The sequence below is a fragment of the Zootermopsis nevadensis genome, unplaced genomic scaffold (assembly GCF_977971745.1).
Source record: "Zootermopsis nevadensis isolate Lab colony 2312 unplaced genomic scaffold, Znev_1.0 Znev_ptg000021l, whole genome shotgun sequence".
Lineage (NCBI taxonomy): Eukaryota > Metazoa > Arthropoda > Insecta > Blattodea > Termopsidae > Zootermopsis > Zootermopsis nevadensis.
Window position 1 is genome coordinate 13,375,252 of NW_028259153.1, and position 26,523 is coordinate 13,401,774.

The window sequence follows — 26,523 nt, forward strand, 5'->3', positions numbered from 1 at the left end:
AAAGCATGTATAAAGGAAATATTTAGAATAAAGCCAATATATAAACTTCCTTTCCGTATAGACGTATTTACGTCAAATTCTCCGGAACCGTGGTTACCCTATCACTTTTTTATGCCATTTGATGATTCACAGAATGCGGTGTTCCTCTTCTGGTTCACCCCTGGACCCCGATCAGCCACTTAACTTGTTATAGACACCTTTTTCCGCTGTCCTCCACGGTACCTTTATGTGTGATGTCGTGGCATGGTGGTAATGTACAAGACTAACTTAACGTTTATAGCGTTACGAGATTGTATCCTGTTTGTTTTTGTTGCTGTTGTCGGCGTCTTCTTGCGGATGTTTTTGGTATTTTGAGGTCTCGCGTCTTTTACTTGGGGAAATTGTAGTTCCCTCATTGGCATCCCCAGTAACGAGGCAAGTACTAAATGATCGGTGCTAATATGAGATGACATTACACGACATTGCAGTCCGCCTGGCTGTCTTGTGCCATTACGTATCGACAGAATTAAGCTGTATGACTGTACTGTGAGAACAAACATTCACAAGAGTTTGAAGGTGAGGTTCCCAGGGGAAATTTTCCCATAAGAGAGATGAAGTAAGTACGAATTTTGGAATATTGCATAACGAGAAGCTGTAATGTTAAGGAGACGGTAACCGGATTGATTAATTAGTTCGACATGTAACACGAGTGCAGCAAAATAGATTTTATGGAAATAGGAGGCAATATGGACGCAACTGTCACAAAATCGTGTTCAATCATGAACTTCTTCATTAACGGTGTTGAACCTTTGGGTTTCTGCACCTGAAGCTTTTGGGTTTGTTGGATGTGTCAGCATGACAGTGACTTGGGGTAATTTAGTCTGTATAGGTGAGAAGTTGTTTCGCAGTTCGAATTAGAAATCTGCACGAATTCACTAAGCAATTGTTCTTAATAGCAAACGTTTTCACGATGACAGTTGTGCATCGGATATTGTTCTGAAAATTTCGCCGTTTGCCCATGTACAGGCTACCCGCGTATTCTGCTGTTTTTTCACGGTATGAAAGTTATAAGCACAGGAACGGGGAATGAATTTAAAATAATATTATTTAATCATTTAAAACACGAAGCTCGGCTAAATGATATTTAAGAATTATATTCACACTGCAGCTGCCGTTAGGAAGATAAGTTAGTCATTCTGAAGGGAAATAATAAATAGTAGTTTATTGTGAGGTCCAAAGGAAAAAGATACGCGCTATTGGAGAAATAAGATGTTAAAGCAGGTGGTACGTATATATAGCACTCACCTGTTATGTTTTGTAATACAAATTAAATGTATTGCGCACCTTTTGAACGCGGTAAATGGCCGCGGCTTCAAGAAATTGACCGGTGTCCATGTCTCATAGAAGGTTGCATACCAGCACGCGGTTTAATTCTCTGAAGCTAAAGGAATTCCCCCGGATTTTTATTTTAAAGTGCATTTCTGTAACCCCAGCAGACTCTTAATAGTAATAAGTTTTGCATACGAGGGCTTTCAATAAAGAAGTGATTTTTTTAAATATTCATTCTTTATTCTGAATCATTACGAGTGCTTTCCATTTTAAAGTAGGATCCCCTGAACTCAATACTCTTATCCCAATCTTTTAGCCACTCATGAAACGCATGGTTTGAAGCCATTTGTGGACATTTGAAATCGCCTCCTCAGTTTTGTAGCATCTGTGGACTGGAAGCGGCGTCCTAGAAGCTGCCTTTTTAGTGTTATTTATTTATTATTTATTTAGTGTTCTGTCTGACGACAGGTCCATATGAACAGGATCCTTCCATCCTTTTCTCGGACTGTGACCTGTTCATATACGTTCTTGGCAGATGATCCAGAAGTGGTTTGCCATTGCCTTCTTCTGTGTGTGAATGGAGTAATTGTTGGGATGCCACGGAGAAACCGGGGAAGCCCCCGGAGGAAAACTCCGTGTTGCATAGACCACGGCCTTGCCCAACACAAGTTATAAATTCGGGCACCGCCGGGAATCGAACCCGAGACCCTCAGGATTACAAGGCCAGCGTTCTAACCGCTAGACCACCGTGGCATTATTTTTTAGTGTAGGGAACAAAAATCATTTTGTCTGTTGAACAACCCTCGTAATTTAGCAGTATTCGCTGTGGTCTGTCGACGGGTTTGACCTTCGATGCTCGGTCTTTCTCGTGGTTCATAATCCGTGAAGTCAGGGTGAAAACGGTGAGATTTCAAGTTCTCGCTGGTGAGTACGAAGATGCTTTCTGAGATGTGTTGTGTAGTCTGATATTTTAACGACGGATGGTCGCTCTGATATTCGAGGCGGTAAACACCTCTGAAACGTCTGTAAACTTCCACCAGACTGCACTACACATTAACACAGAAGACGTCATTTAGAGGACAAAAACGTTCAGAGAGTCATAAAAATGATTGTACGTATTAGTTGTGCATTTCTAGACAGCGGAAAATTTAGCGAGTCTGAGAAATGAATGACAAAAGCCAAACGACACCTTCTGTCCGAGCTCAGAAAATTCGTAATTTGCTGAAACAACTTCTTATTCTTATAACTCTCATATTTTGCCTGGACACAGAACATAGCAGATCCTTGTACTTCGTACTCGTTCTGCTTATGATGGCAGCCAGCTCACAACCGGTTTGAGTCCTCACTGCCTGCCTAATCACAAGAAATTCAATGATAACTTTTTTGTGTGAGACGTATATTAAGCAAATGCATTGCCCGTCTGTGTTCCTTCCAGAAGTATTTGACGAGTGAAACTGAAATTTATTGTATGGGTGATTCACTAAACTGTCTGGTCTGTTTCTACTCCTACTTATGAGGCTAGGTTGATCTGTAGCATAGTAAAACATGGTTTAAATAATATACACTAAATTCACGGATGTAACAGTTTTTAATATGCGGTGTCATGCCTTTCTTATTAGTTGAATTTGGTGTTTATTAATGTTACCTGCAATCAGTAAAGTTGGTGACTACCAGATTGTCGGAGTTGGACCCCCAGTAGGCAAATACGTTTTGTATGTATGGCGTTAAGAACTACTCTGGGACCCATTTGGGGGTAAGTGGCTAGAACATTTAAGCCCTTGTGTTGCCGGGGCTTAGAGCGCCTGGTGTGTTAATATGAATGAATGTGACTTCAACAGAAAATTTTTCCTTCAAGAATAGTGGGAAACTCTGAAGTAGTACGAAGAAACATTTTATTTAAAAGCCTACAATATAAATTTAAATGCTGAAATATGTGTTTATCGATTAGCTGGTGATCAATCGAACAAATCGATAAACACATATTTCAGCATTTAAATTTATATTGTAGGATATACATTGCATTTGTTGATCTGTTTGTATTAGGAAGTCATTGCCCTCTGAATCTATGCTGTTCAGTCAGTAATCAGTTCTCAGATAAACAACCGAGTCAATAGAGAAGAAAGAAACCAAGTTTAAAACGGATGCTCGTGGATTTCGGTGAATCGTGTGGAAAGTATATAACGTTATATTGCAGTTCGCTGTATGTTTTGTTGACAAGAAGATACGTAGGTAAGAGTCAATGAATAAATCAGCATTAAATTTATGTTTCTGAAATAAAGAAATCCAGAAAGAAATGGGAGAGAAACAAAGAAAGAAAGTGAGATAAGTTTAAACAATTTCACAAAGGGTCCTGCTTGTAGGTCATGTTAATTGTTCCGTTGTAAGCACGACATTAGGGTAGAGAATTTTTGCCTGTGTCTTATGATTGTAGGCACGTTCAGATGTTCCGCTGTTTTATGAGGAGTCCATGGTTTGGTTGCATTTGTTCTGTGCTATAAACATTGGCCGGCTTCCACTGTTTATAAGATAACGGAATGTTAAGGTCAATGTAATTTTAATTATAGACTCCCACCGGGGGCACTGGACCCCCTTTCGTCGTGAGTTTTAAAGTCTTTCAACACTTGGATGATGAAATTCTGCTATGGGCCTAGATTAATTATGAAGCTGTATAAAGTGAAAGGCATGATGGGTAGTGAGCCTGTAAAGTTTGGCAAGAATAAACACCAAAACGTCGTTGTAGGCTCGCCCTAAAATGACTTTATAACTGACTGTCCATTATCCGGAATTGTAGAATTTAACTGCATTTAAAACGTCCGTGCTGGAAACGAAAACATCGGAGAGTCGAGGTATTGCTGGCTGGCCGAGCCTACCGCACACCTCGCGGGTGGTGATGGATGAGAATAGAACATGGTGGAATGATGGCTGGCAAAGGTAACCGAAGTATTCTTGTGACGCACCTGTTCTAGTATCACTTTTCACCATAAAAATCACATGTACCAGAGGTGCTGAGCGTTCATGTTAACCGTGTTAGCCCTGCTAAGATTTTGAAGAACGAAACATTAAAAATCTTCTGTGGTACTTTTGTAGTTATTGGTACTCCATACGCTGGAACACAGCGGTACCGATTAGATAAAATTCACTGTTAGCCAGTCAGGCGCTCATCATGTGCTAGCTGGCCAACAGCGCCCAAACACACGTGAACACCGACTGTGCTCCTACCAAGGTAGGAGCTTAATTCATGAATATTGTTAGTTTTTGTAACGATTTTTAGAATTCTATCTCTCTGGTTTAATTGACTTTATAAGTTACGAAAAATAGCTCTTTACTAAGCCTCTGTTTAAATTTCGTGGTTCTCTAGTGCCCGAACTGTTGAGATTCGGCACTCTGGCACTACATGATGTGAGGATGACGTCACTGCTTTTCATTCTTTGCGGCCTGATTTCTTCAGTTGTTTGCCCTAGAGCATTTAAGAAATGACGTCACAACACGATCTGTGTTGTTATTTCATTGCCTGAGGTAATCGCTGTTAGTGGGGGTTATGAAATGTATTGTTTTTCTGTTCATTAAATCATATGAGATTAAGTTCTCCATATTTGACATAAAAAATGTGTCCTTCAGTTTTGTGAACATTAATAAGAATTGTAGCGCAATTTTCATTGAAAGGAGAAATGATTCCTACAGGTGTTTACTGTACGCTAGAGTTAAGAAAGTCTCTGTGACTTGGGCGACCTGGAATGCGTAACCCCACTACTCCTGAATGGAGGACATTGGTCTTTAGTATAATATTTGTTGCTTTCCGCTGTCCGTAGTATCGTTACCAGCAAAGTTTGCATTAAATTAGAACAAGTACGACGTTTTTCGGTCTCCTAATAGTGCACCACATGACCTCTCAAGCCCACTTTACTCTTGCGTACTGTACAGGTACCCTATCTAATTCATTACTGGTTTTTTTTTTAAATCCGCCTGTCCAAAACGATTTAAAAGGTTAATAAACTTAAATGCTGCGTCTTGTTTCCTGTTTTCGTCACTATTCAGCTGGAGTTGTTCTCAACAGCACATTCTTAGTGTTTATTAATGCAACGTGAATTTTAGTTCGACGAATATGCAGGCTCATTGTAGAGTCACGCACTTGTAAGTAACTAGAAATATCTAGGTCTGTATATCTTGGAAACTTGGTAAGAATACTTGGATCAATAGAAATTACGTTTGACTTGGGTCCTTCTTAACTAGCAGAGTGCCCGTAGCCGTTGCTCTGTTCTGCTTCGTTTCTAAGCAAACGAAAGAACTCTTACCGGAACTTGAGCCCAGGACTTTCTCAGAATATTGACGTTTCTGGAAAATTCCTCTCGTTTCAGGACAGAAGCATGTCAATTCTAACACAAATTCTCTTATCGAGCTATTAGCAAGCACGTGCATACCCACAGTTTTATTTTTTAGGTAAGATTGGCAAACTCCATAGGATAAAATTCCCCAACTGCTGCTCATTTTAATATCATTTTCATAAGTGTATAACTCGGAAGTTTTCTCTAACGTTATGGTTTTACGGTCTGAATTTTGTGTGCATTTCGTGTTTACTTCTTGTAAATTTACCGCTAATTTCATCGTTATTGGTTTAATTATTAGTCTTTAATCAGTACTTGAAGAGTACAGATTATGAAGTTTCTAATTATGTAGCTGTGTCCATCCTGTTGCTTTATCGCTGTGACCTGAGGCTTTCTCAGTCTAGTTCGTCCTTTATAGTGAGAGGCTGATAAACACTGCCCAGAAGATTAGATATTATGTTCTTCAGTGTTGTAAAGGTAGCATCTTCAGGATTTCCACATGAGTCGAATTGAACCATCAGCCTCGAGCTTTCGAACTGATGGGTGTTAGACATTATTTGAAGAGTCGCGTCCTTCACTTGGATCACATGGTACAAACTTCCGATGCATGTAGCAGAAACACAGGAAGTTAGCATTTCTAAAAGATGACGTCATCGATCGCCCCCAGGACAACTTCGAAAGTGGATCAGAAGCACACAGGTATCAACGGAAGAAAGTTTCGCAAAAAGGTTAATTTTTATTCACGGACTGGACTTTGGTAATCCTTCGTGTTGTATTACCGCAGGTGTAGCTAGCTTTTTCTCAAGACGCTCTGGAGTTATTGAAGTCTGGCCGCCTTCTTTTTTGTGAGTCTTCAGAAACGTTTTAGACGTGAATGAGAGGGGATAAGATCGCATGGAAAGAAACGCAGAATGAATAAAGGAAAACGAAATATATTACAAAGAAAACGGAATGAAGGCAAGAAAGAAAGGGGGCGAAGTGACGAAGATGAAGAAAGAAATAGAAAATTGAAAGAATAAATAAATAAATAAAAAGAAAACATTACATTTATCTTTGATTTAACGAACGGTGGATTATTGAAGTGATGTGCTAGTTTGATCGAAATCCTTTGTGTGGTTTATGAAGTTTAAATATACGTTGTTTTACCATATTTTACCGTGTAATAATTACCACTCCTTCGTATTTGGGAAGGCCTGAAGTCGTTCCTTGGTTCTGGACCGGCCGTCATGACTGAGGTTTTAGTTGTACTCCTCAGTTTATTCTGAAATAAGCGACGACCAATACCTTTTACAGCCTTGCCAATTTGTCGCGGACATCCTATAATTTGAAGCTGTGTATAATTGAGGAGTTTAGAAAAAGTCGTTCAAGAAAGTAAGACAAACTTGTCATATGTACGTAGATCGGCTTTGTGTCTTATTTTATCATGCTTCTGTCATTTGTTTCTCGGTTGTTTTCAGTTCGCTTGGTGATGAGTAGTTTGAATCCTTGCCAAGGATTTGGGAAAGAGATTATTTAGAGCGAACCTTTCTTGCTGAATGTAGAGTTAAAAAGAACTGTGCTCTTTCAGGTTGGAACGATGGCTTTAGATGTGTCTACTGCACCCAGAATCATGGCCTGAATATCGCGTATGCAGTGAGAGGAAAATATGCGCTGAAATTTGACAGTGCACAAGATCTTGTAAACCTTGCCTCTCAAGTACGCCTTCTAAATCGCGGGAAACTGGACGCCCACCTGTGGGCTGTCTGTCGAACGTGTGACCGCTTGATGCCCGGTTCTGTCATTTCTAGGAAGATCGCAGTTCATAGACCGTCAATAAATATGCGGGCTTGCTCTTCAGGGTTGTAGTTCGGTCGTGGCTGTCTATATCTGGCCGGTTTGCAATCGCTGATGGTGTGGTTGCCAAGAGAGAGAGAGAGATGAATTTCTCTTTCTCTTTCACTCTGGGAGAGCCTTCGCTGGCACAACACACCTACAGCCAGCCACGGCCTAGAGGTGTCCCGACTGGAGAACATGCACGTCTGTGGAAAAGTACGTAACTTTGTCATTAGTGCATTCGCGTGAATACAAAGCCGCGCTGCAGTTGTAGTTTGCTGAATATTCTTCGCCGTTCGTTTATTTTTCATAAATTCATTGTTCGACGAAACAAGTGATCGAATAAGATTCTTCGCCGTCCTGCACAAGTGACATTTGAAGTTTCTGTATTGTTTTTCATTGTCATTCTTTACAACCAGCAGTGGTCTTCAAACGAAAGTTTTTCCTAGCGAAACTGACAAAGAGTTTGAATTATTAATTAAGTCGTCGCTTTCTGAAGTCCTCAAATACACGTGATGAGATGAGTCTGCTTAAAGTGTGATAATCTGCACAGTTTTCTGCCGTGAGTTGTCTTCAGTCTCGTCAACAGCTGCATCCGCGCATGCGTGATATACCGATCCTCACAAAATGACTGTCTGCATGTACATCCTGCTCCCATGGATCTTCCTTGTACTGTATTTAGTGTTTGTGGTTCTAAATTTCTGATTATGGATTAGAATTCCCAGTGCTACGGACCATGGCTGTAAGTATGAAATACTATACGGCTGCAGTATATGGGGAAGTTAAAGCAGTTGTTTGTGATCGCATTGGGATTTTTTTGTGTAATTTGAAATTCAGCGACAGGTGGAGTTTACATAAGGTTTGTGTTGGGCGTAGTAAACATTAAAAAACTGACATCGTCAAGAAAAATTGACTGGTAGAAAGATACGTGGTTGTGTGTGCCTCAAATACGTGGTCAGTCTTTTGCTACAGGCGTTTTGGAAAAGAGCATATCTTTTCCGAAGGAATTGTTATTTGAATACTTGTGTCTTAAATACATAATTCTTAAATATTTTCATATATGTCCGCCCGTTTACATGTTTCATCTCCCAAACTACAGAAAAAAGTCGATTACGTTTTGTATTGAGGGTGGCTACACCAAACGTTAACCGACGAATCCGATATTGGTTATTACCCCCAACTTTACGCAAGTTTAAATCAAACTCTATTCATGTTCTTCAAAAACGGGTCCTGGCGCAAGATGTACAATCAATATTTTTCGTGACAAAATATACACGTGCTTGTCTTCTCGCCTTATAGACTTACGTAACACGTTTGATGATTTCTGTAGAACTGATGAACGAATATGTGGATTATCCTAGTATTAAATACTATGGCATGTCTCGATGCAGTGGTTAGCATTCGTTCTTCCCGTTCGGAAGTTCTCGGCCATTAGTCCGACTTGTCCTGAGTAAATTTCGGAAGAAGGAAAAAAGTATCTGAGGTGGTTAGAGACATTTTATTGGCAGTAGGGGGCATTTTCCGATCGTCCTCCAGTTAAGATTCTGTTGGTATTGAGGAACACGACACCAAAAGGACATCAGGAATTTCTGGTGATAGAGTCTACAGCAGCTCCACACCCACAATTAATTTTCTTTGAGTGTTCGTGACAGCTGATCTGCAGTGTAATGTGCAGAAAATTATTCTTCTCAGTGAAATAGTACCCTTAGTTAAATTACAAAAGAAAAATTGGCTTTCGTTTGGAGGGAGGAGGTTAATTTTCTCATTTAAATCCAGCACTTGCTTTAGGACAGTGGTAACTATGGAACCTGTACAGAAATGGGCTAAGCTCATTCATTGGCTCGTACCTCGCCGAAGATCCGTTGGTTACTGTACCTTATGAGAACTGTACGAAACTCGTAGGGGCTGACTGCATTTTCTAAACAAAATTAAGATTATTGAGTCGAAACGTATATGGTGCATGTAAGTGTCTTGCCATAGGGATGGACGATTTACCTTTATTGATTAAACTTGATTAATATGGCCCTTAATTCAATGAGAAATCAGAAAAATGTTTTCATACACGGTCTGCTAGGAGTTCGGGGTATCCTTATAACCGTGAATTGCGCTGGTTTGTCTTCCCGTCCGCTGTATAAAACGTAAAGATTAGAAGGGGTACAGAATCGTAATTTATCTGTTGCTTTATATTGGTGTGAGGCTTTATCTCTCACATTATGGAAGAACGCACATTGACCGTGTTTGAGGATAGGACACTGAAGAGATTGTATTGGACCTAAAAGGGATGAAGTGACTGGAAGCTGGAGAAAATTGGACAGTGTGGAGTACCATAATTTGTACTTTCATTTCTTTAATTAGGATGATCATATCAAGAAAATGCGTTGGGCGGGGCACTTCGCCCGCAATGGGAAGATGAGGGAAACCTGTAACATGGCTGGAAAGCCAGAATCGAAGATCTCACCCGAAAGACCTGAATACATAGATGGCAAGGTAATATTAAGACGGGTCTAAAAGAAATGTGGTGGAAGTGCGTGGACTGAATTGGTCTGGCTCAGGATAGGGACCGATTTTGAACACGGTAATAATTCTTCCGGCTACTTAACATAGATGGAGATTTGTTACCTGGCTGTGCGATTGTCAGCTTCTTAATAATAACGACTATGCTCGATCGGGTTAGTTAACAGTCGCACAAAAATCAAACGGAGGTGACATCGGGTAAGTACAACGAAACAGCAGCTGGCCTCTGTCTGTAGCCGCCAAGGTCTTGGCGTTAAAATTCGTAGGACGAGAGGGAACCGAGGTACAGAGTTCGTGTCTCGCTCAGGGTGTAGATGCTTTTTTCATGACGATCTGTTTGACTTCGGAGTTTTGCCATATGCGGCAACACCCCTGTGCTGTCACGCGTTGCTTAAGAATCATTGGAAGTTATTCCCTGGATTGAGCAAACTCCGGAAATCCGGGGGAGGGGGATATACAGAAACCAGAAACTGAAAGATTAAAATAGAAACCGTGTAAACACAAACGCCTAGTCAGTCACAGACGAATAAAACTAGCGCTGACACTGTCCGGCTCAGGATATCATAGCGGAAACTGATATCAGTCGTAGTAAGGATTATCATTTAATTCCCACGAAGATTTCTCCTACGCCACTCGACGTTGGTTCCGCTGGACGTACGTCTGTCCAAGGGTTGGATGGCGCATGCCATGTATGTATGTATGTAAGACGTTCTTTGTTATGTAACATCGTGTTCTTATGCTTTTGGCACGTTCGAGCCTTGGTGTGGTGTGGAGGTTTTCTTAAGAAACCTTCCTTTTTAGACAAACTATGTGTCACCTTGGAAGATAAGACAGTCGCAAGGCCTATACAACAACGATATGGTCCGATGTGTAGCCTGATAATTAAACCTATTACTTTTTTGTTTCACATTGGGTAGGCTTGTACCGTGAAGTAGGACTTAGTGCAGGCTTGGAACGTAAGCGAACCAGGATTCTTAAGAGCAGGCGTCTTTGAACGGTTCGGCCTGTGATCCAGAAGAAGTAGATCTTAGCATCAGAAATTTAAACCTCGTTGGAAGTGTTAAGACTGTTGCGTAGTGATTCCTAGAACGCAAGTGATTCTGACGCAAGACGCACTGCTCCATTGTCGATTGATAGCATCATGAAAGGCGCAGAAAGATAAATTGGTTTGGAATGCGGGTACCCATTGCAGCAAGCTACATTCACTAAAGCCCAAGTTTGCTGCAAACGTCTTGATCAGAGGAAATTAAATTGCATGGCTTTGCGGCTACGATTTTGGTATATCAAGGCGTTGTAGTCATAGTTCATTGAATGTTTATTTTACAGTACGCATTTTATACTTGTAAAATACTAAGTTCGTTGCTTTTGTAAATATGAACTGTACAAAAATATTTCAAATGTCCTTGACGTCGTTCATCATATTGGCAGTACCTGATTCTCCCTCAAACTGAGAAGCCAAGTTTCGTATCCAAATAAATTATTGCGAATTTCGAAGCGTGTGTGTTCCAGGTCCCGTGGTTAGTGGAATGTTGAAAACACGTGTTGCCTTTTATCGTAAGGACGAGCCCTGAGTTTCCATCTCTGTGTCGTCTCGTGTCTCGTAATGGCGGACTTACTCTGCGCCTGGACAGACGGTGCTCCGTAGTGCGCCCCAGAGCTCCTGTGGATCAATATCTCCCAGGGCAGAAAGCAACGAACCAAGTCAAACCCTCCCTGTCCTTGCTCAAGCCTGCATGCAGTAGTTCCACATTCCTGTTATATAAATCCGTCACTAGATTTGTTAAGTGTTCTGTGTGTAAACACTGCCATTTACAGAAAATTCTCGTCACGCAAATTTTCTGTGTCACATCTTTGGAAGATAGCACCGCCATGTCCGGAAGTTACCTTCTTTGTGAAGAAGCGTCTTTTTTTGTGATTCATCTCGTCGTTATATTACTTGGCTGTGACCAGAAGATTCTCCCATTTTGAAGTGGAAGGGTAACTACTTTATAATACAAGATCGTCAAGGAAGTGGGCGTTGGACTGTATGCCAATTGTTTCGTTATCCAGGAAACGAGGAGTCTCTCTAATTGTAAAAGTGTTGGCATAACAATACAGCATTAAAACAAGAACATCAAGAAAACGAAGCTTAGATTGCGTCAGCTGTTTCAATATACAGCATACGAACAGTTTCTAAGCTTATATTTTTAATTTATTTTTATTTCGGTTAGGAAGTATAAGTAAATCTGTGTAAAGAAAATTCTCAAATGGCAACATTTCACTCCGTGATGTAAATCTTTAAAATCGTTATACTGCTACTTCGCATTACACTGATTCCACCGAGATTGTGTTTCATTCCAGATAAAATTAAGCTACAGTTGTCCTCATATTTGCAAACGACGCGTATACAAGTGTTGAGAACGTTGTTGTCAAAGAAGAAGAGAAAACTTTATAACAGAAGGAAAAGAATGAAATACCGGAAGTGTCAGGTATTTATGTGAGAATGTGAATACACGAATGGTCGATACTTTGTTTATAACTATTCCAACGAGTTGTTGATACGTTTAAGATAGAAGCCAGTATCTGTTGATGAACGGGCAGTTTGTTTGTATATCTGTGTGTGAAATTCGTTGCGGTCAGTAGGACGGTTCTTTTGGGGTAGGAGGTTGCCTGCCTTCAGGTGCTTTTCAAGTAACATTTTTAATTTAGTTCGGAATTTTTTAATTCGACATCCATATTTTTTCCAGCTCTAATTTTACAAAAATTAGAGAGGATCTGAGCATCTGTTGTATTAAAAACTAGGTCTGCTTTTGTGTTCTGAGAACAGGGAACTCGTGACGAAATCGTAGTGTTGAAGTGTGAGCGTTGTCTTCGATCCCGTATCCACGCAGCGAAATTGACTATTCTGATTTAAAGACCCATTGACCGTCAGTGTGGTGTGTTTTGAACGGTTGCTAAGCAACGTGATACGAAATGACCACTGCTACAGATCTCCGTGTCGTCATGGGAACCACTACAAACCAAACCCAGTCTCTGGCCATCTCTCCGACTCCGCCTTGCGACGATCCGGCTCTACCGAGACTCAAACCCGAGTTGGATCTCAATGACAGCACGTTGTTCGCTGTGTACTGTTTCATCAAGAACTTTATTGGGTGAGTGACTTACGTTCAGTACTATTTATGAGAATTTAAGTGATTTCTGTTCGGGATATATAAAAACGATTGTTTTGGGTTGCGTAGTCAGGAAACGATAAATTTATACACGTTTTGCTGGAGGAAACGTTTTGAAAAATTGTTGGCGGATTTGTGTCCGCTTTTTTCTTTGCCCTGTGATGACAAATTCCGTGCAGTGGGCTTATCCTCCATCCATGGAACCGTGCAGTTTGTCTATATAAGAGTTAAGAAAACCTCTACACTAGAATAAAGCCTGGAAACGGATTGCAGCGCTAACAATTCGCTGCTGAAGTGATGGTGCAGGTCTTTCGATGTTCTTATCTGCAGTTCAAGGAATGATACCATTCGTCGTGATAAGATTTATTAAACATTCGCAAGACCAAGGCTCAGATGGGGTTTTAGAGCGAAGAAGGAATTATGGTAGGCCTATCATCACTCTTTGCTTTGTCATTATTTGTGCATGCGACTTGGTATATCATTTGATCTTTACACATGAGGATTTAAATTATTTGGAATGTCTTGGTAGGACCAAAGAAGGCGAAGCAACTGTTTAGGAGAGAAAGTTGCACGTTGAGAGACTTAGATAATTACAGTCACCCTGTGTTCTTTGGTTTATCGAATTATGTACAGTGGGGTAGAGAGCGTACACGCGAAACCTCCTGCATGCAGCATTTTTGTGGCTAACATCGAGGGAAAATACGTGGGCTTGGATATGAGGATTATATTTATTAGAAAGGGCTCTTAGAAGTGTATTGTGCCCGCTCCGGACAGTCTCTTAATATGGGAATGTTAACATGAACATTTGGGTTTCGTGAAACACATCAGCTGCTTGTTACGCGCTACGTCAGGATTCTGGAATTGCGAGCTGTGAACCCCAGAGCTTCGACGTAAATGAATGCCTGCCTGACATCGATTCGTCGAAAAGGAGCCTGATGTACGCGCGTGCGTGCTACAGTCTGTGCCACACGTAACACCGTTGTGACAACTGTTAGTGATAACCTTTGCGTACACTCTGTGATATCGATTTCTCGGATACCCTCGCCAGCCTGTATGGGGTTGCACGGAACCAAATCGATTCTAGCGCTAGCTACAGCTGGTTGCTCTGGTGTGTAGCTTTCGGTTGTTTCTCTTAGTGTGATCTGTGAAGTGAAATACTTGATCTGCTCACTTCAAGAACATCTAAACAAGAAGACACACAGCTTCCACAATTTACGTGTATCCTCTGGAACACACTACGCCATTTTGAGAAAGGTTTTGTTGTGGCGGGAAAACGTCATAAGAGCGGGTACAGTGGATGTGAACAGGTATCAGTGTTTGGTTTGGCATCTGGAATGCTATATACCGTAGAAGAAGGTCCTCTGCGGTCTGGAATATGTTTCATCTTCCTTTGCTGTCTTGCATTTATCGTTGACCTTGATCATATATTACAGGCAGAAATATGTTGTTGGGAGGTAATCAGCAATATGCAATTTTGCGAAAACAAAGCATGTTTGTGGCAAATTGTAGTCAGTAGCGAAGACTTTGTACTGCGTAGACGTGTACACGCTTTCCTTTGTATTTCGTTAAATATACACATCATACCGAAAATATTTGAATTGAACTTTAGTTCTTAGATAATATTTTATGCTGTGTATCAGCGTCCTTTGTAGAGGGCTATTTTTAAGAAAACGACACTTTAATTTGAAGATCACGTAAGGTAAGCGTTATAGTGGGCCGATATTGCAGGCCTTCAGATTCGTTAAATTTCAGCACCATGAAATTTTTTTGTGATCCTGTCGTGCATTTCTGTTATCAGAGTAAATCCCCCGTTTCGCGTGTATTACAGTGTTCCCAGCTGGACTTCTTTGTGATGATTGCAATTTTGTAAAGATACACTTTCCTTTGAATCAAATTAAATTTATAATGGTATCCTATCCGTTATGCGCGAGTAGGGGCCACCTCCACCGTCGTACTAGTTTAATTCCTGCCATCATTTATTGTGACCATGGAGAGAAGCGTTCGTGTTAACCGTGATGGCCTCGCTAACACTAGTAATAACTGATGGTCGTGCGAACTTTGAAGTTGAATCGACAGTAATGCCACTTGTTGGAGTGTCCAGATATTTGGTACCTTAAAATACCTGCAACGATTACTTTTTTACGTTTTTAAAGGAGAATTAGGTTGCATTATGAAAACTGGGAGAAATATTTTCTCATGGTGTGATACTATAATTTTATTCTGCCGTAACTACGTTGTATGTTGTACTTCTGATTGTGTGTGAAACATTTGAAGTTATGGTGAGTGGAAGAATGGCACGAGGACTTACTGGTCAGCCGCAAATTGGATTGGAAACATTGGTTCTGTTAAAGAGAAAAATAAAACATGAGTTTAGCTTGCGGAATGCAGTGATCAGTGTTTATAAAACTTTTTTTGCCTGACGCACAACCATGAAGTCTCCTGCCTCCCACCAGCTTTGGTTTCATTAAGCATTGTGGTGACGTCATATAGACCTAGACAGACAGGCTTTGTAGTGTTTATATATTCTTCGAGTGAAGTGTGGAAAGTGAAGCGCATTATGGGGAGATCGCGCTAGTCCTTCCATCGGTCATGTCCGCCCGCCCAACCGTCCGTGTTTCATCTGCGAAACTTGTAAACATAATTGAATTAAGTATAGTGTTGGTGTGTCTGCACAATATAAGAGTTGTCGGAAGAATTTGATTTTAGTTTTCTTTAAAAATAGTATTAAATATATTAATATATTTAATACTATTTTTAAATAAAATCACAATATGACGCACCTACAATATCTTAGTTTTCTTTATACAGTGTATTAAACAGGAGGAACTTCAGAACTTGTCCCTAAACTAAAAATGATAAATTAGTATTCGGGTTTCTCACGGCGGTGAATAGGAAGTCTGGTAATTTGACTTTTACCAGACTGCAGGGCGCTTTTACCCAGAAGAATGCAGCCATCTTCGTAAAAAAATATTCGTTGTATGATATTACATACACGTCTGGTTACGATCTACAGTTTTGTGAGAATAAAATTTATTAAGGAACGTATTTTGAAAATGTGTACGTCTGATGTGAGTACGTCGTTCATTCCACTATTTGAAGCCACTCCCCGACTTAATTAAACCCTCCAAACGCAACTTACTACACGCGAGTTCTGGTGGCTTTCGTCAACGTCAGGTCATGTGATCATGTGACACGAACAGCCAGTAGCCTTCAGAGCCAGGTAACGAAGTTGGTTCATTTCTCTCGGATCACGCGATGCTGTTAAGACCACGCAGCATACCTCAGGTCAAGGAAGGGGTCAATCATTAGTCCTCTTGACACTACATTGGGTATTGGCTTGTGGCATCGAGGTGCGTCAGGTCGTGAGGCACGTGGTACAGATAGACGCAAACGTAGGTAATGGAGATGTGAAATGCGTAGAAGTGGGTCAGGATAGGATCTAGTAGAGTGAATTGCATTGAACTTGGTCAGCACATGGACCAATAATGTGAACTGATTCAGCACAGAGTCTGGTGGTGATTTGGCTCGGAATTTGTTTCATTGGTGTTATAAAAACCGGGACTCTACTGTTGAGCCGGGTTAATTGGCAGTTGCTGAAGGATGGCATTACAGATAGTTATTTGATTGGTTATGGATTCTACCAAGGTATTTAATGACAAATAACGTTCGGTTTTGGGCCGCAGAAAAACGACGCTCATAAAAACAGGCGCTACATGTGATGTCGCCGATTCGGTTTATGTTCTCACAGCGGCGAATATAATGACTGTCTTCTGGGATGCCACCTTGTAGCGTCATAAGAAATTGACACACGTTACAGGGGTGCGTACTGCTTCTAAGGAACCATAGCTCGTCTTGCTACAGAAGAATATCAGCTTACTAGGAAAGATGATCCGCGGTCCTGATGATGGCGGCAGTCAGCACCTCTGAAACTTCAACATCTTAAAAACCATCACCTTCATTTTGGTGGGTGTTTGTGTTTTGACTGTATGCACTAAACGTAGTGCGGTGAATGTAATTTTGGTTGTCACCGGTCCAGTGTAGCCTGCTCGTAAAGGCTGCTACACGTGAATCTCGATCCAATTGTATCAGTGTTCTCAGAAACAGCTTTTCGTACGGTAAATTGACAGTTTCATTTGTTTAATGTGAATGCAATCATTAGGAACCCGACTGATTTGACTCTTCACTGACCAGTCAGTAGGTCTGTAATACAATACACACTGCCAGCGCAGTTCTTTGTCCTCAGCTGAACATCAGAATGAATCGTGAATGAAATCATTTCTATGTTTACGTACTTTACCGCAGCGGATCCTAGTTCCACGTTCTCAGTTTTGGCTGACCTTTCTGAACGCACCTCTTTGACGTCAGAAGTCTGCGCTCTGTTTACATACCGTTTCGTGACTATTTGTGGAGAGTTCTCGCCTGCCAAAAGAAGATCTGCACTCATAGCAATCAGCAGTGACCGGGTTCAAACCGGACGACCAGTCTTCGGTTCCGGACTGGCGTATTGATTTTTATGTTTATCAGTACAATTGTTTCATTTCCGTTTTCTATCCAGAGAGGAGCCGATGTGTATTTCCTTACGGTTAAGGCGGTCGAGCATGAAGCTAACCACCCACCTTCTAGTGCCGAAGTTAGCATGTGGAGCTTCACCTCTGCTCCTTGACATGAATTCATGACTCGGCACTTGTTAAAGCAGCAGGGACAACATTGCCATTGTTTGGTTCCTCTGCTACCCTGAGTTTTATGCACTGGAGGACTGCGAAGTCCAAACGTTTCGTATTTCGATACTTATCAACTTCGATTATGCTTATATTCAGGATATTCCCAGTTTGAATCCCGGCCCTGTAACCGGTTGCCCAGACTAAGGTTTTTCTTGATTGTCCTTAATATTTCCACGGCACTTGCTGAGATAGTGCCTTAAATATACCATAGTCGCATCTTATATCTATCTTGTCAACATCCATTATTATTTCATATTATTTTATGCTATATGAATTCAGTTGAAAAACTGTCGACAAATAACTAGTCTTCTGATTGCATAGATACTCTTAGCTTCTCCACAGAATCGCCATCCAGCCCTTCATAGAACTAATGCGCTTATTTAAATAATACAAATGTTGCTTATTGTACATTGTCTCAGCCACATCATTCGATATGTCGAAAGTCCAGTGTGGCAAAGTTACACGACTTACGTTAAAGAGATCTCGAAATTGTTACTTTTTAGCGTCTAGATTTTAACTAAATCGCTTCAAAGGGGGGTGCAATTAGCTTGATTGTAAGGTAATCTTGTATGCAGATGAAGACTTGGAGAAAATGTTTCGCCTTTACTTTTCACTAGCTTTTACCCAAAAGTAATTGGGGACAGTCTGCTTCAGCTGGTTTAATCCGTCCAGTGACATTTGGTTTGCTTTTGTTCCAGGTGAGTGTGACGTCATACTGTAAGGTTTTACGATCCGGCAAGGTCTTCCCGCCACCCCATACGGTAAAGCTGTTTTTATTTTAAATTCAATAATTTTTTCAGGGATTTTCATAGCTACTCCGTCCCTGAAATATTTCAAGATTGCAATTTAGGCATTTGATATCTTTGTACTGTTGCTCAAACGACAGAACAACCTCAGATGTTTTCGAGCGTCGTTAAATAATTGTTTCAAGGATTATTGGCATTTATGCATTAAGAGAAAAATATAGCACTGATATGATAGTCAGGGTAGATTGTAAATTGATCTGGCGGAATAAAAGGATGTCAGGACCAGGTGAGTTACGGGCAACATATTTGAAGATAAATTTAGGGTTCGGGTCGAGTGAAATTCTAAAATTTCTACCGTTTTCGCTGAAAGATGATGTAAGCTCCTCCCACACCAGCTTATCCCCACCCCCCGGACTTGTTGGCCGCGTCAGACTTCTGGGTGTTTGTACAGGTGACAAATTTACTTCGAGTGAGTGGGCATCAGAACATACCGCCAGTCAAGAATTCTGAAATGTTTCCAAAGTTGGATACACAGGTGGTAAATACATGTGAGGACTGCTGACCAGTGCGCAATGTACCTTCGCTCTTTTCTTAGTAATGCAGGTATTAATTTACAGTAAAACGGAATTTTCTTTCGGAATGCTCGTTTTGCATCGCATTCATCATGGCTGTACTGCTGGTTGATGTCAATAAAATGGGGAAGATGCTAATAACTCATTTCCGTGCTTCGCGTATTATTATTATTTAGTGTTCTGTGTGACGACAGGTCCATATGAACAGGATCCTTCCATCCTTTTCTCGGACTGGGACCTGTTCATATACGTTCTTGGCAGATGATCCAGAAGTGGTTTGCCATTGCCTTCTTCTGTGTGTGAATGGAGTAATTGTTGGGATGTCACGGAGAAACCGGGGAAGCCCCCGGAGGAAAACTCCGTGTTGCCTAGACCACGGCCTTGCCCAACACAAGTTGTAAATTCGGGCACCGCCGGGAATCGAACCCGAGACCCCAGGATTACAAGGCCAGCGTTCTAACCGCTAGACCACCGTGGCTATCAAAAATGAAGTGGGATGCAGTGCGAACGAAAATCACGCTTTCAGTGTTGCAACGAAACTAAACTTTGTGTTATGCAATTGTGTCTGAACATTTGCATGAACATTGTCTGCTATACTTTTGTCTAACCCAAGAACAATCCTGATGTAAACAGAGGGGCGGAGAATTTTTCTCTACATCACGCCACGTGATTGGTAGAGAGGAACTTGCACTTGCCTAACGTTAGTTGTTGCAACACCGCGTTGCATCATCGTCTGCCGAGAACATGCTTTCTAAGATGGCTGACTTCTGGGTTGTAGCGCCATGTAGTCTGGCAGAACAATACCAACGTTGCAGAGGAATGTGGTGCCTCCATCATCAACGGGCAGCGAACGCCTCTGAGTCGTTGGTAAACTTCTATCAGACTACACGACGCTACAACCCATAAGAACTTCGTACTCACTGCCTTGAGAATCTCAAATCCTAACACATATTTTGTTCTGGATGCTTAAAATGAATTAATTCGTGAATGTCGTTGGGCGCTATTTAACCCTTCCTGAAAGACGCGTTGTCTTGATCAGTGGTATTCAACCTTTTTTGTTCGCGTACCCCCAGATATAATTTCTCTTCAATTTTGTACACCCAAAATTGTTGGTGTATAATTCAAGTTATACATATTATATAATCTATATATGTAAAATAAATTAAATAAATTACATTACTGATTATTCAGTGTTTATCATAAAATAATTTTTTTTTAAATTTCACGTACCCCTTAAGATGTCTTCGCGTACCCCAGGTTGTGTTTACCACTGGTCTTGATCATCACATCTTTCTGCATAACATAAACTGGTGATTTTGAACAACAAAAATGGCAGCCGTATTTTGAGGAATGTCGTGTCTTTACTCTTCTTTGATCGAATTTCACAAATTTCGCGCATAATTGGGAGGTATGATTAGTCTGTCGCTCAGTGTCTTTTACCATCGAAACTATTGAAGGAAGTGAAACTTGGAACTGCAAGTCTGCACCTGTTCGTGTAGGTAGCACGAGGTACATGAAGCTCAAATTTACCGATGTTTTCAAAGACAGAACTATAATAAATTTGTACAGAACATATACACTATAATGTCGTTAAAGTCTACGAGTGTTGTTTAAATCGTTTTAGATGTAGATAATATTTATAGAAACACAAGGAAAACAAGTTTTGACTGCGCAGAACGATTACGCAAGAATACGTCTGTGTCTGCAAGGCCAGCCAAGTTTGCAGAATATCGAAGAACACCAGAATAGGCCTGCATTTTTTCGCCGTCTTTTCCACTGGTAACTTAAAAGAGCGGATTTCAACCGAATGTTAGTTTGTTGTCGCGCGTTCAGTTTCATTTCCGTATGTGACCCCCACATCCGCAACTTCTCGTGTGATTAATTGTCTCCAGTCTGTTACTGTCCAGATGGGTGCGTAAGCACTTTGTTGGCCATCTTAGTCTTAGCTTAGAGTCAGGAGTCTAGTTTCAACTCCACAAAAACAACGGGTAAGATTGTATTTTGTACTTTACGGAAGGATAGATATCTTATTATTGTTCTAGATTGCTTGAACGTTGCCACGTTTTAATGGACTTTGATACCTTTGTTATATTTTATGGTCACATAAACATTCTGTGATGTTTTCTACGTTGAACTCAGACCAACATTCGTAATTATAACATTCAACACGCGTGGTTTTCCCGTCGTTTCAGTTATTGTGTAATACATGCTACAGAAGAAATTTAGTTTCTAACCGTCCTTTTAAAAACATTCGTACATGCAGTAGATGAATGTGGGCTTGCAAGAAGGAATTTCCAGTTATACGTCTTTTATGAAGTAACCTAACTCGTTGCATCGTGTGTGAATCAGCGTCCCTCTTACACTACGTCGTTTATGAATCACCGTCTCTGTTACATTGATTTGGACTGAGCAGAATCAACATTTCCAACCCCTTTTACTTTTCATGAAGCTGCTCATTTCTGCCAGTTATCTCGGATGGAGCACAGCTCAGATAGCCACTCACTTTCTCAAGCTGATACACTGTTCTTATCTGCGCAACCTCAGTGGGTCTTTTTATTCCGATTTGTATAGCTTATTGTTTGGGGTGTGTAAAATTGGCATATAAAATTGATTCATACACACCACAGACAAACTTTCAGTTGAGTGACAACTTGCAACTCGTTATGAAATGTCGATATTAAAGAATGGCAGGACACTCCCACTTCCGCTCCGAGGGCAGCAAACTGCTGAAAATAGGCTTTGCGTAATCTTGGAAGACTCGTATTCTCATTCGCCTTTACCATAATTTTGGTGAGATACTTACTATTCTAATAAGCATAGTGAGCCTGCACATATTTTGTTTTAACGTGGTAGTTGGTAAAGAGTGGTGGATGATGATAAACTTGCACTTCTGAGTTGTGAAGCCGTGTGGACTTATAGATAGATAGATACCATTGTTTCGTAGAAACACGCCGATCTTCAGCCTACAGTCCACACAGAGTTACAACCCGGAATACCAACATCACCGTGAGAACCTTCATTTTACGTATGTAGGCCTCCTTGTGTGCTGCAAAACAGCGATTTTAATCTCGTCGCCTTGAGGCAGTAACTTGTGACCTGGTTCACCTTGTTTTGACACGCGCTACGGAGCTGGGCACATACCATCAAATTACGTAGTACCTTAGAAGGGCAGTGATAGGATGTGTACCAATGGCTTTGATCCCCTGTAATTCTTATTTATAAAATAAATTTATTCATTCTTTCCTGTATTTGCGTTATATTTGTTTATCGTTTTAATTATTAGTACAGAAGATGGCTATCCCCTGGGACGTTTTGCCGTTTAGTCTGGTAGAAATTGACAGACGTTACAGAGGTGGTCACTACCTCCTTCATCAGGGCGATCACATATATGATGTATACAGTAAGCACCCCCTGAAACTTCTGTCATTTCCTGTCTTACTACACGGCACAACATCCCAGATGACTACCGTCTTCCGGACAAACTGAAATCTCGCCTGTTTTGGCAGTTCGACAAGGAAGTTGGTGCACGTCGTGGCGGGCAGTAGAAAACCTGCATTCGTGTCATTGCCGAGTTGTTTGAGGTCGGCGTCGGTTCTATAGACACTTATCGCGAAATTTCTGGTACAGACATGCCATTAGGACCTCTCAGCCTGGGTACTTTCTGACTCCTTGTGCATGGTGTGGAGACATTACCGCTGGTCATTTGTGTATGATCTTGAAGTCTGCATTTTTTAGAGAACTGAAAATGATGTATCGACCGCCCGACATACTTTCTTGGAAGACGGATCTGCTAGTGTACTAGTGTATTAACACCTGTTGTGTTTATTAGTTTGAAACCCCTCATCTTCACATGTCTGTCTTCTCTTCTGGCATAATCATGGCTGTTTAACTCTCACCTGCACTGTACGTGCAGTGCGAAGTGATGAGGCGTTAGCTTGGCCAAGTGACAGTTCTTCACTTCCTCCCACCTCACCCCCTGCACCAAGATAGTCGACACATGCGTCGCGATGCCAACACGACGGAAGTAGCCCATGCGACGCCATCCGACGAATCACCATTTGATGAGCTGATTTCCTTCGGAAGTCGTCCAATTGTGTTGTGTAGTGTCGTGTCGTGTCCAGTGAGGGTTAGTTGCTTAAGTTGCGATATACCTTGCTGGGGTTACAAGAAATGCACACGAAATGTTGATTAATAGATCTGAGGTTACGTAGGAATCTCTCTGCAAAAGGAATCATTGGTAGTGAATGTGTTGGTTGGAATTATCTGGGTTATCAGATTGGCTTGTTGTGTATTGTGCGGGGAACACGAAATGTTTACAGTTTTAATTTGAATTCTCAAAAGAGAAGTCCAGAGACGTAATTTGTCGGTGGATTTTAGAGAAATGGGCTGCGGTGTGAGGACGTGAACTACAAGGAATTGGCTTATAATCGGATCTTTGACGAACTTTGGTGAATACGGCGATGTGACTTAGGGTTCTGTAAGATGGGAAATCTCTTGGTTAACTTGGTGCCAACTTATCAAGGTAAAAACTCCTTCTTGAAGTTTGTCACATTTATTCTCTGCATATTCGAGCGTGTTTCTTCGTGCTCTTGAATAAGGTAGTCAAAACATAGCTGTCTGAGATTCGAGGTTCTAGTGGCGGTAAAGATATCGATTGTGATCTTCTGAGTTGTTACGAGTAACGTACCGCCTTGGTCTTTGGGTATCTCAACACTGAAGATAGACCCTGCACGTTCCTCCGAACTTCAGTTACCTCGTACACACACAGAACCACAATAAACTTAATGTTGAATAATAGCACGGCCGTTGTTGGCAGGGTTGTCCTTGGCGTCCCTAATAAAATTGTGATGCTCAGGTCAACAGCAGCACGTAAATTAAGACGGATAATATTTATCTGGAACATTATGCAATTGCGCATGCGTATGACAGGGGCACTGACGCCATTGTACTGAACCACGTCACTCGTGTCTGATTGCATCTGATAGGACCTTAACAGACTGCCATGGCACCAAGTGCTTGTGTGGGTCATGCCCCTTCTTCCACTCGTATTTGATGTGTCCCAAAACATTCTACGAATTCCAGTGAAATTATGTACATTTTATTGTACAAAAAATTGTCGGGCGAATTTAATTTTGATTCGTATCGTTTCCCTAAAATCCCTTCTTAACCAAAACCTACTGTGTAACTTTTTCAGCAGAATTGGGAAAGTGATGTCCAATTTGCGGTACCTGCAGTTCTTCTAAAAATGTGTACCTATATTGAGATTTTGTGTATCATATTGGGCTTCTATTTCATGAGCAGAAACAACAAATGAACATGTAGAATTTCGGTACGTTGTAAATGCGCATTTATTGTCGAAAAGATAGTCTCACTGTCCAGTTATGTTACTTTTCCTTGTATTTCATTTAAAGTGATGTTCATCATATCAGAAATTGTTCCGAACAAAGTTTTAAATCGTAATGAGGTTTCGGCCTGTATTTTATGTTATCCAACATTTTGTATTGAACAAGATTCTGAAAAAGTTTCAGTGAACCGCCCACCATTGTTTTCCATCTTATTGTTGTCCCTTATCTCCACCTCCGTCTTTCAAGTGCCTACTTTCCAATCGGCTCCCCCTCGAAACTTTGTGTGCATTTCTTGTTTGGACCCTCCGATGTACAAGTAGAAGCTCTTCCCAAAATTTAAAAGTGGATAAAAATGTAAATGTATACATTCTCGAATGCAAGAAAGACGTCAGCCCCTGCAGAAGTGGATGGTTAAAATTGTTTCTTTCAGAATTGGAAGCTTGTGGAACATAAATTACAAAAATTTGCAAAAATTTTCTTGCAACTGTGCGTTAAGTTCCGATTTCGGGGAGTGATTATTGCGTTCCTACATTCACTAGAGGAGCAAACAAGTTGTTCTGGTGGACCTGTCGCCATGTGAAGCATGGCTCTCGACCCGCAGGTATTCTCGATTGACGTAGCTGTGAGCAAGCAGTGTGTATCACCATTATCACCAGGCCGGTACACCCGGAAACAACTCCGAGCGAATTTGCATCGTAACATGGTCAGGATGATGAGGTATGTTGAAACTAAATGAGGGAGGTCGGTGGTGAAGGCAGAATAGTTTGGGATTTGAGAGGATGTGGACGTGACCTGTTTCATAGTACTAACTAGCCATTTTTCTGATACTGAGGAAAACCAAGAAAGCCTCTCTACAAGTCCGGACCGATACAGCCATCTGCGTCTGAGATGTTAATGTGTGGTTTGGATTCTGTTACTGCAGTGTTGCCATTTTGCATGAAATGACCGCATGATGAGAAGGTTACATTCGTCTGTTTACTGTTAATCGATTTCGATGCATTTGTGTATTACGGGTCTGCATTAAAGTCTGTCGAGAGAATTTTATTTCGATCGGCATGGGGCCAGTAAACTCTAAGTTAACATTACGTGACACCAAAATAGAACTTATAAGATTTATCAGAAATTGCTTGTATGAAACCTTGTTACATGCCATAAAATGAATAAAATGTGAAATGCAATAAGATAATTTAGTCGTGTATGCTGTGTTGTATCTTCGTGTTGATTAGCCGTGTCAACAGTAGTTTATTTCTTCTGCAATAAAAGACTGCTGAATGAAGGAACATTGACAAGAACACATCTTAGAACCCTAGGGCAACCACCTGCTATAAGAGTTCAAAGGCCTGTCTTTCCGGTGATAAGTCGAAATACAAACATTTTTCTTCCGTGAAGTCTAAAGAAAAGGATCCGCTTGGGAAGCTAAGGCGAAGATGAGAGAATAACATTGTCAACAGGTGATCAGAGAAATGTATTGTGCAGGACAGGACCCAGCCTGCCGTGCGCCCTTCCTATTTTCTTCCGTCTTCCCTTTCTTTTCTTTGTTTTAGGATCAAACGGAACGGAGTCATCACAGGTGTTAGAAGTGCTCTCTGAAGCAATTCGAAACTTGTCACTGCTTTGGAACTCCTCACATTACCGACACGTTATCTTCATGAAATCCACAAGAATCGTTTGAATTCGCGTCTTTTCTGTCCATCCATGAGCAGGCTTTGTATCCAGTTGACATTACCCAGCTGATCAACATTTCGTGTTATGGAATTTGGAGGTTAATTATCGTGTCCACAAAATCCGTACGTTCGACCCTGGTTTCACCCAGTATTCATATGCTGTGTAATCTGTTATACCTAATTTTGTCGAATCGTGTGTTCTTTAGAGCAGCGTTTCTCAATCTATGGTACGCTGTTGGGGTCCGCAGTGGCCGCTTGGTCGCTGGGACCATGGGTTCGAATCCCACTCAAGCCATGGATGTTTTTCTGTGTTGTGTTGTCCTGTGTACAGGTAGAGGCCTTGCGACGGGCCGATCCCTCGTCCAAGGAG

General features: G+C 41.2%; 2 protein-coding genes across 9 annotated transcripts in view; both read left to right on the forward strand.

The window, feature by feature from the left end:
* LOC110841338 (uncharacterized) overlaps positions 1-26,523 on the forward strand; it is a 97,774-nt gene that overhangs the window by 35,790 nt on the left and 35,461 nt on the right. Inside the window, exon 2 of one of the 3 annotated variants that reach the window (XR_002547180.2) lies at positions 18,525-18,587. The exons of the other annotated variants lie outside the window; for them this stretch is intronic. The gene's annotated coding sequence lies outside the window, so the exon portion shown is untranslated. The remainder of the gene's footprint in view (positions 1-18,524; positions 18,588-26,523) is intronic. 3 annotated transcript variants of the gene reach the window in all.
* On the forward strand, positions 3,281-12,912 carry LOC147873190 (uncharacterized). 6 transcript variants are annotated; one of them, XR_015536184.1, is made up of 4 exons: positions 3,281-7,658; positions 9,798-9,929; positions 12,297-12,424; positions 12,738-12,912. XR_015536184.1 is itself a non-coding variant. In XM_087352916.1 (3 exons), exons 1-3 carry the CDS (start codon positions 7,641-7,643, stop codon positions 12,351-12,353), a joined length of 207 nt encoding a protein of 68 aa, XP_087209042.1. In that variant the 5' UTR covers positions 3,283-7,640; the 3' UTR covers positions 12,354-12,912. The 6 variants fall into 6 exon arrangements, 4 of the variants coding, with proteins under 4 accessions (XP_087209042.1, XP_087209039.1, XP_087209041.1 ...); XR_015536185.1 differs by having other exon boundaries at positions 12,763-12,912; XM_087352916.1 differs by having other exon boundaries at positions 3,283-7,658; positions 12,297-12,912.

What these genes read in the sequence shown, in the direction of transcription:
- LOC147873190 (XM_087352913.1), top strand. An exon ending in CTGAATACATAGATGGCAAG is followed by an intron (nt 9,930 to 11,771) that starts GTAATATTAAGA and finishes TGCCATTTACAG; the next exon opens with AAAATTCTCGTCACGCAAAT.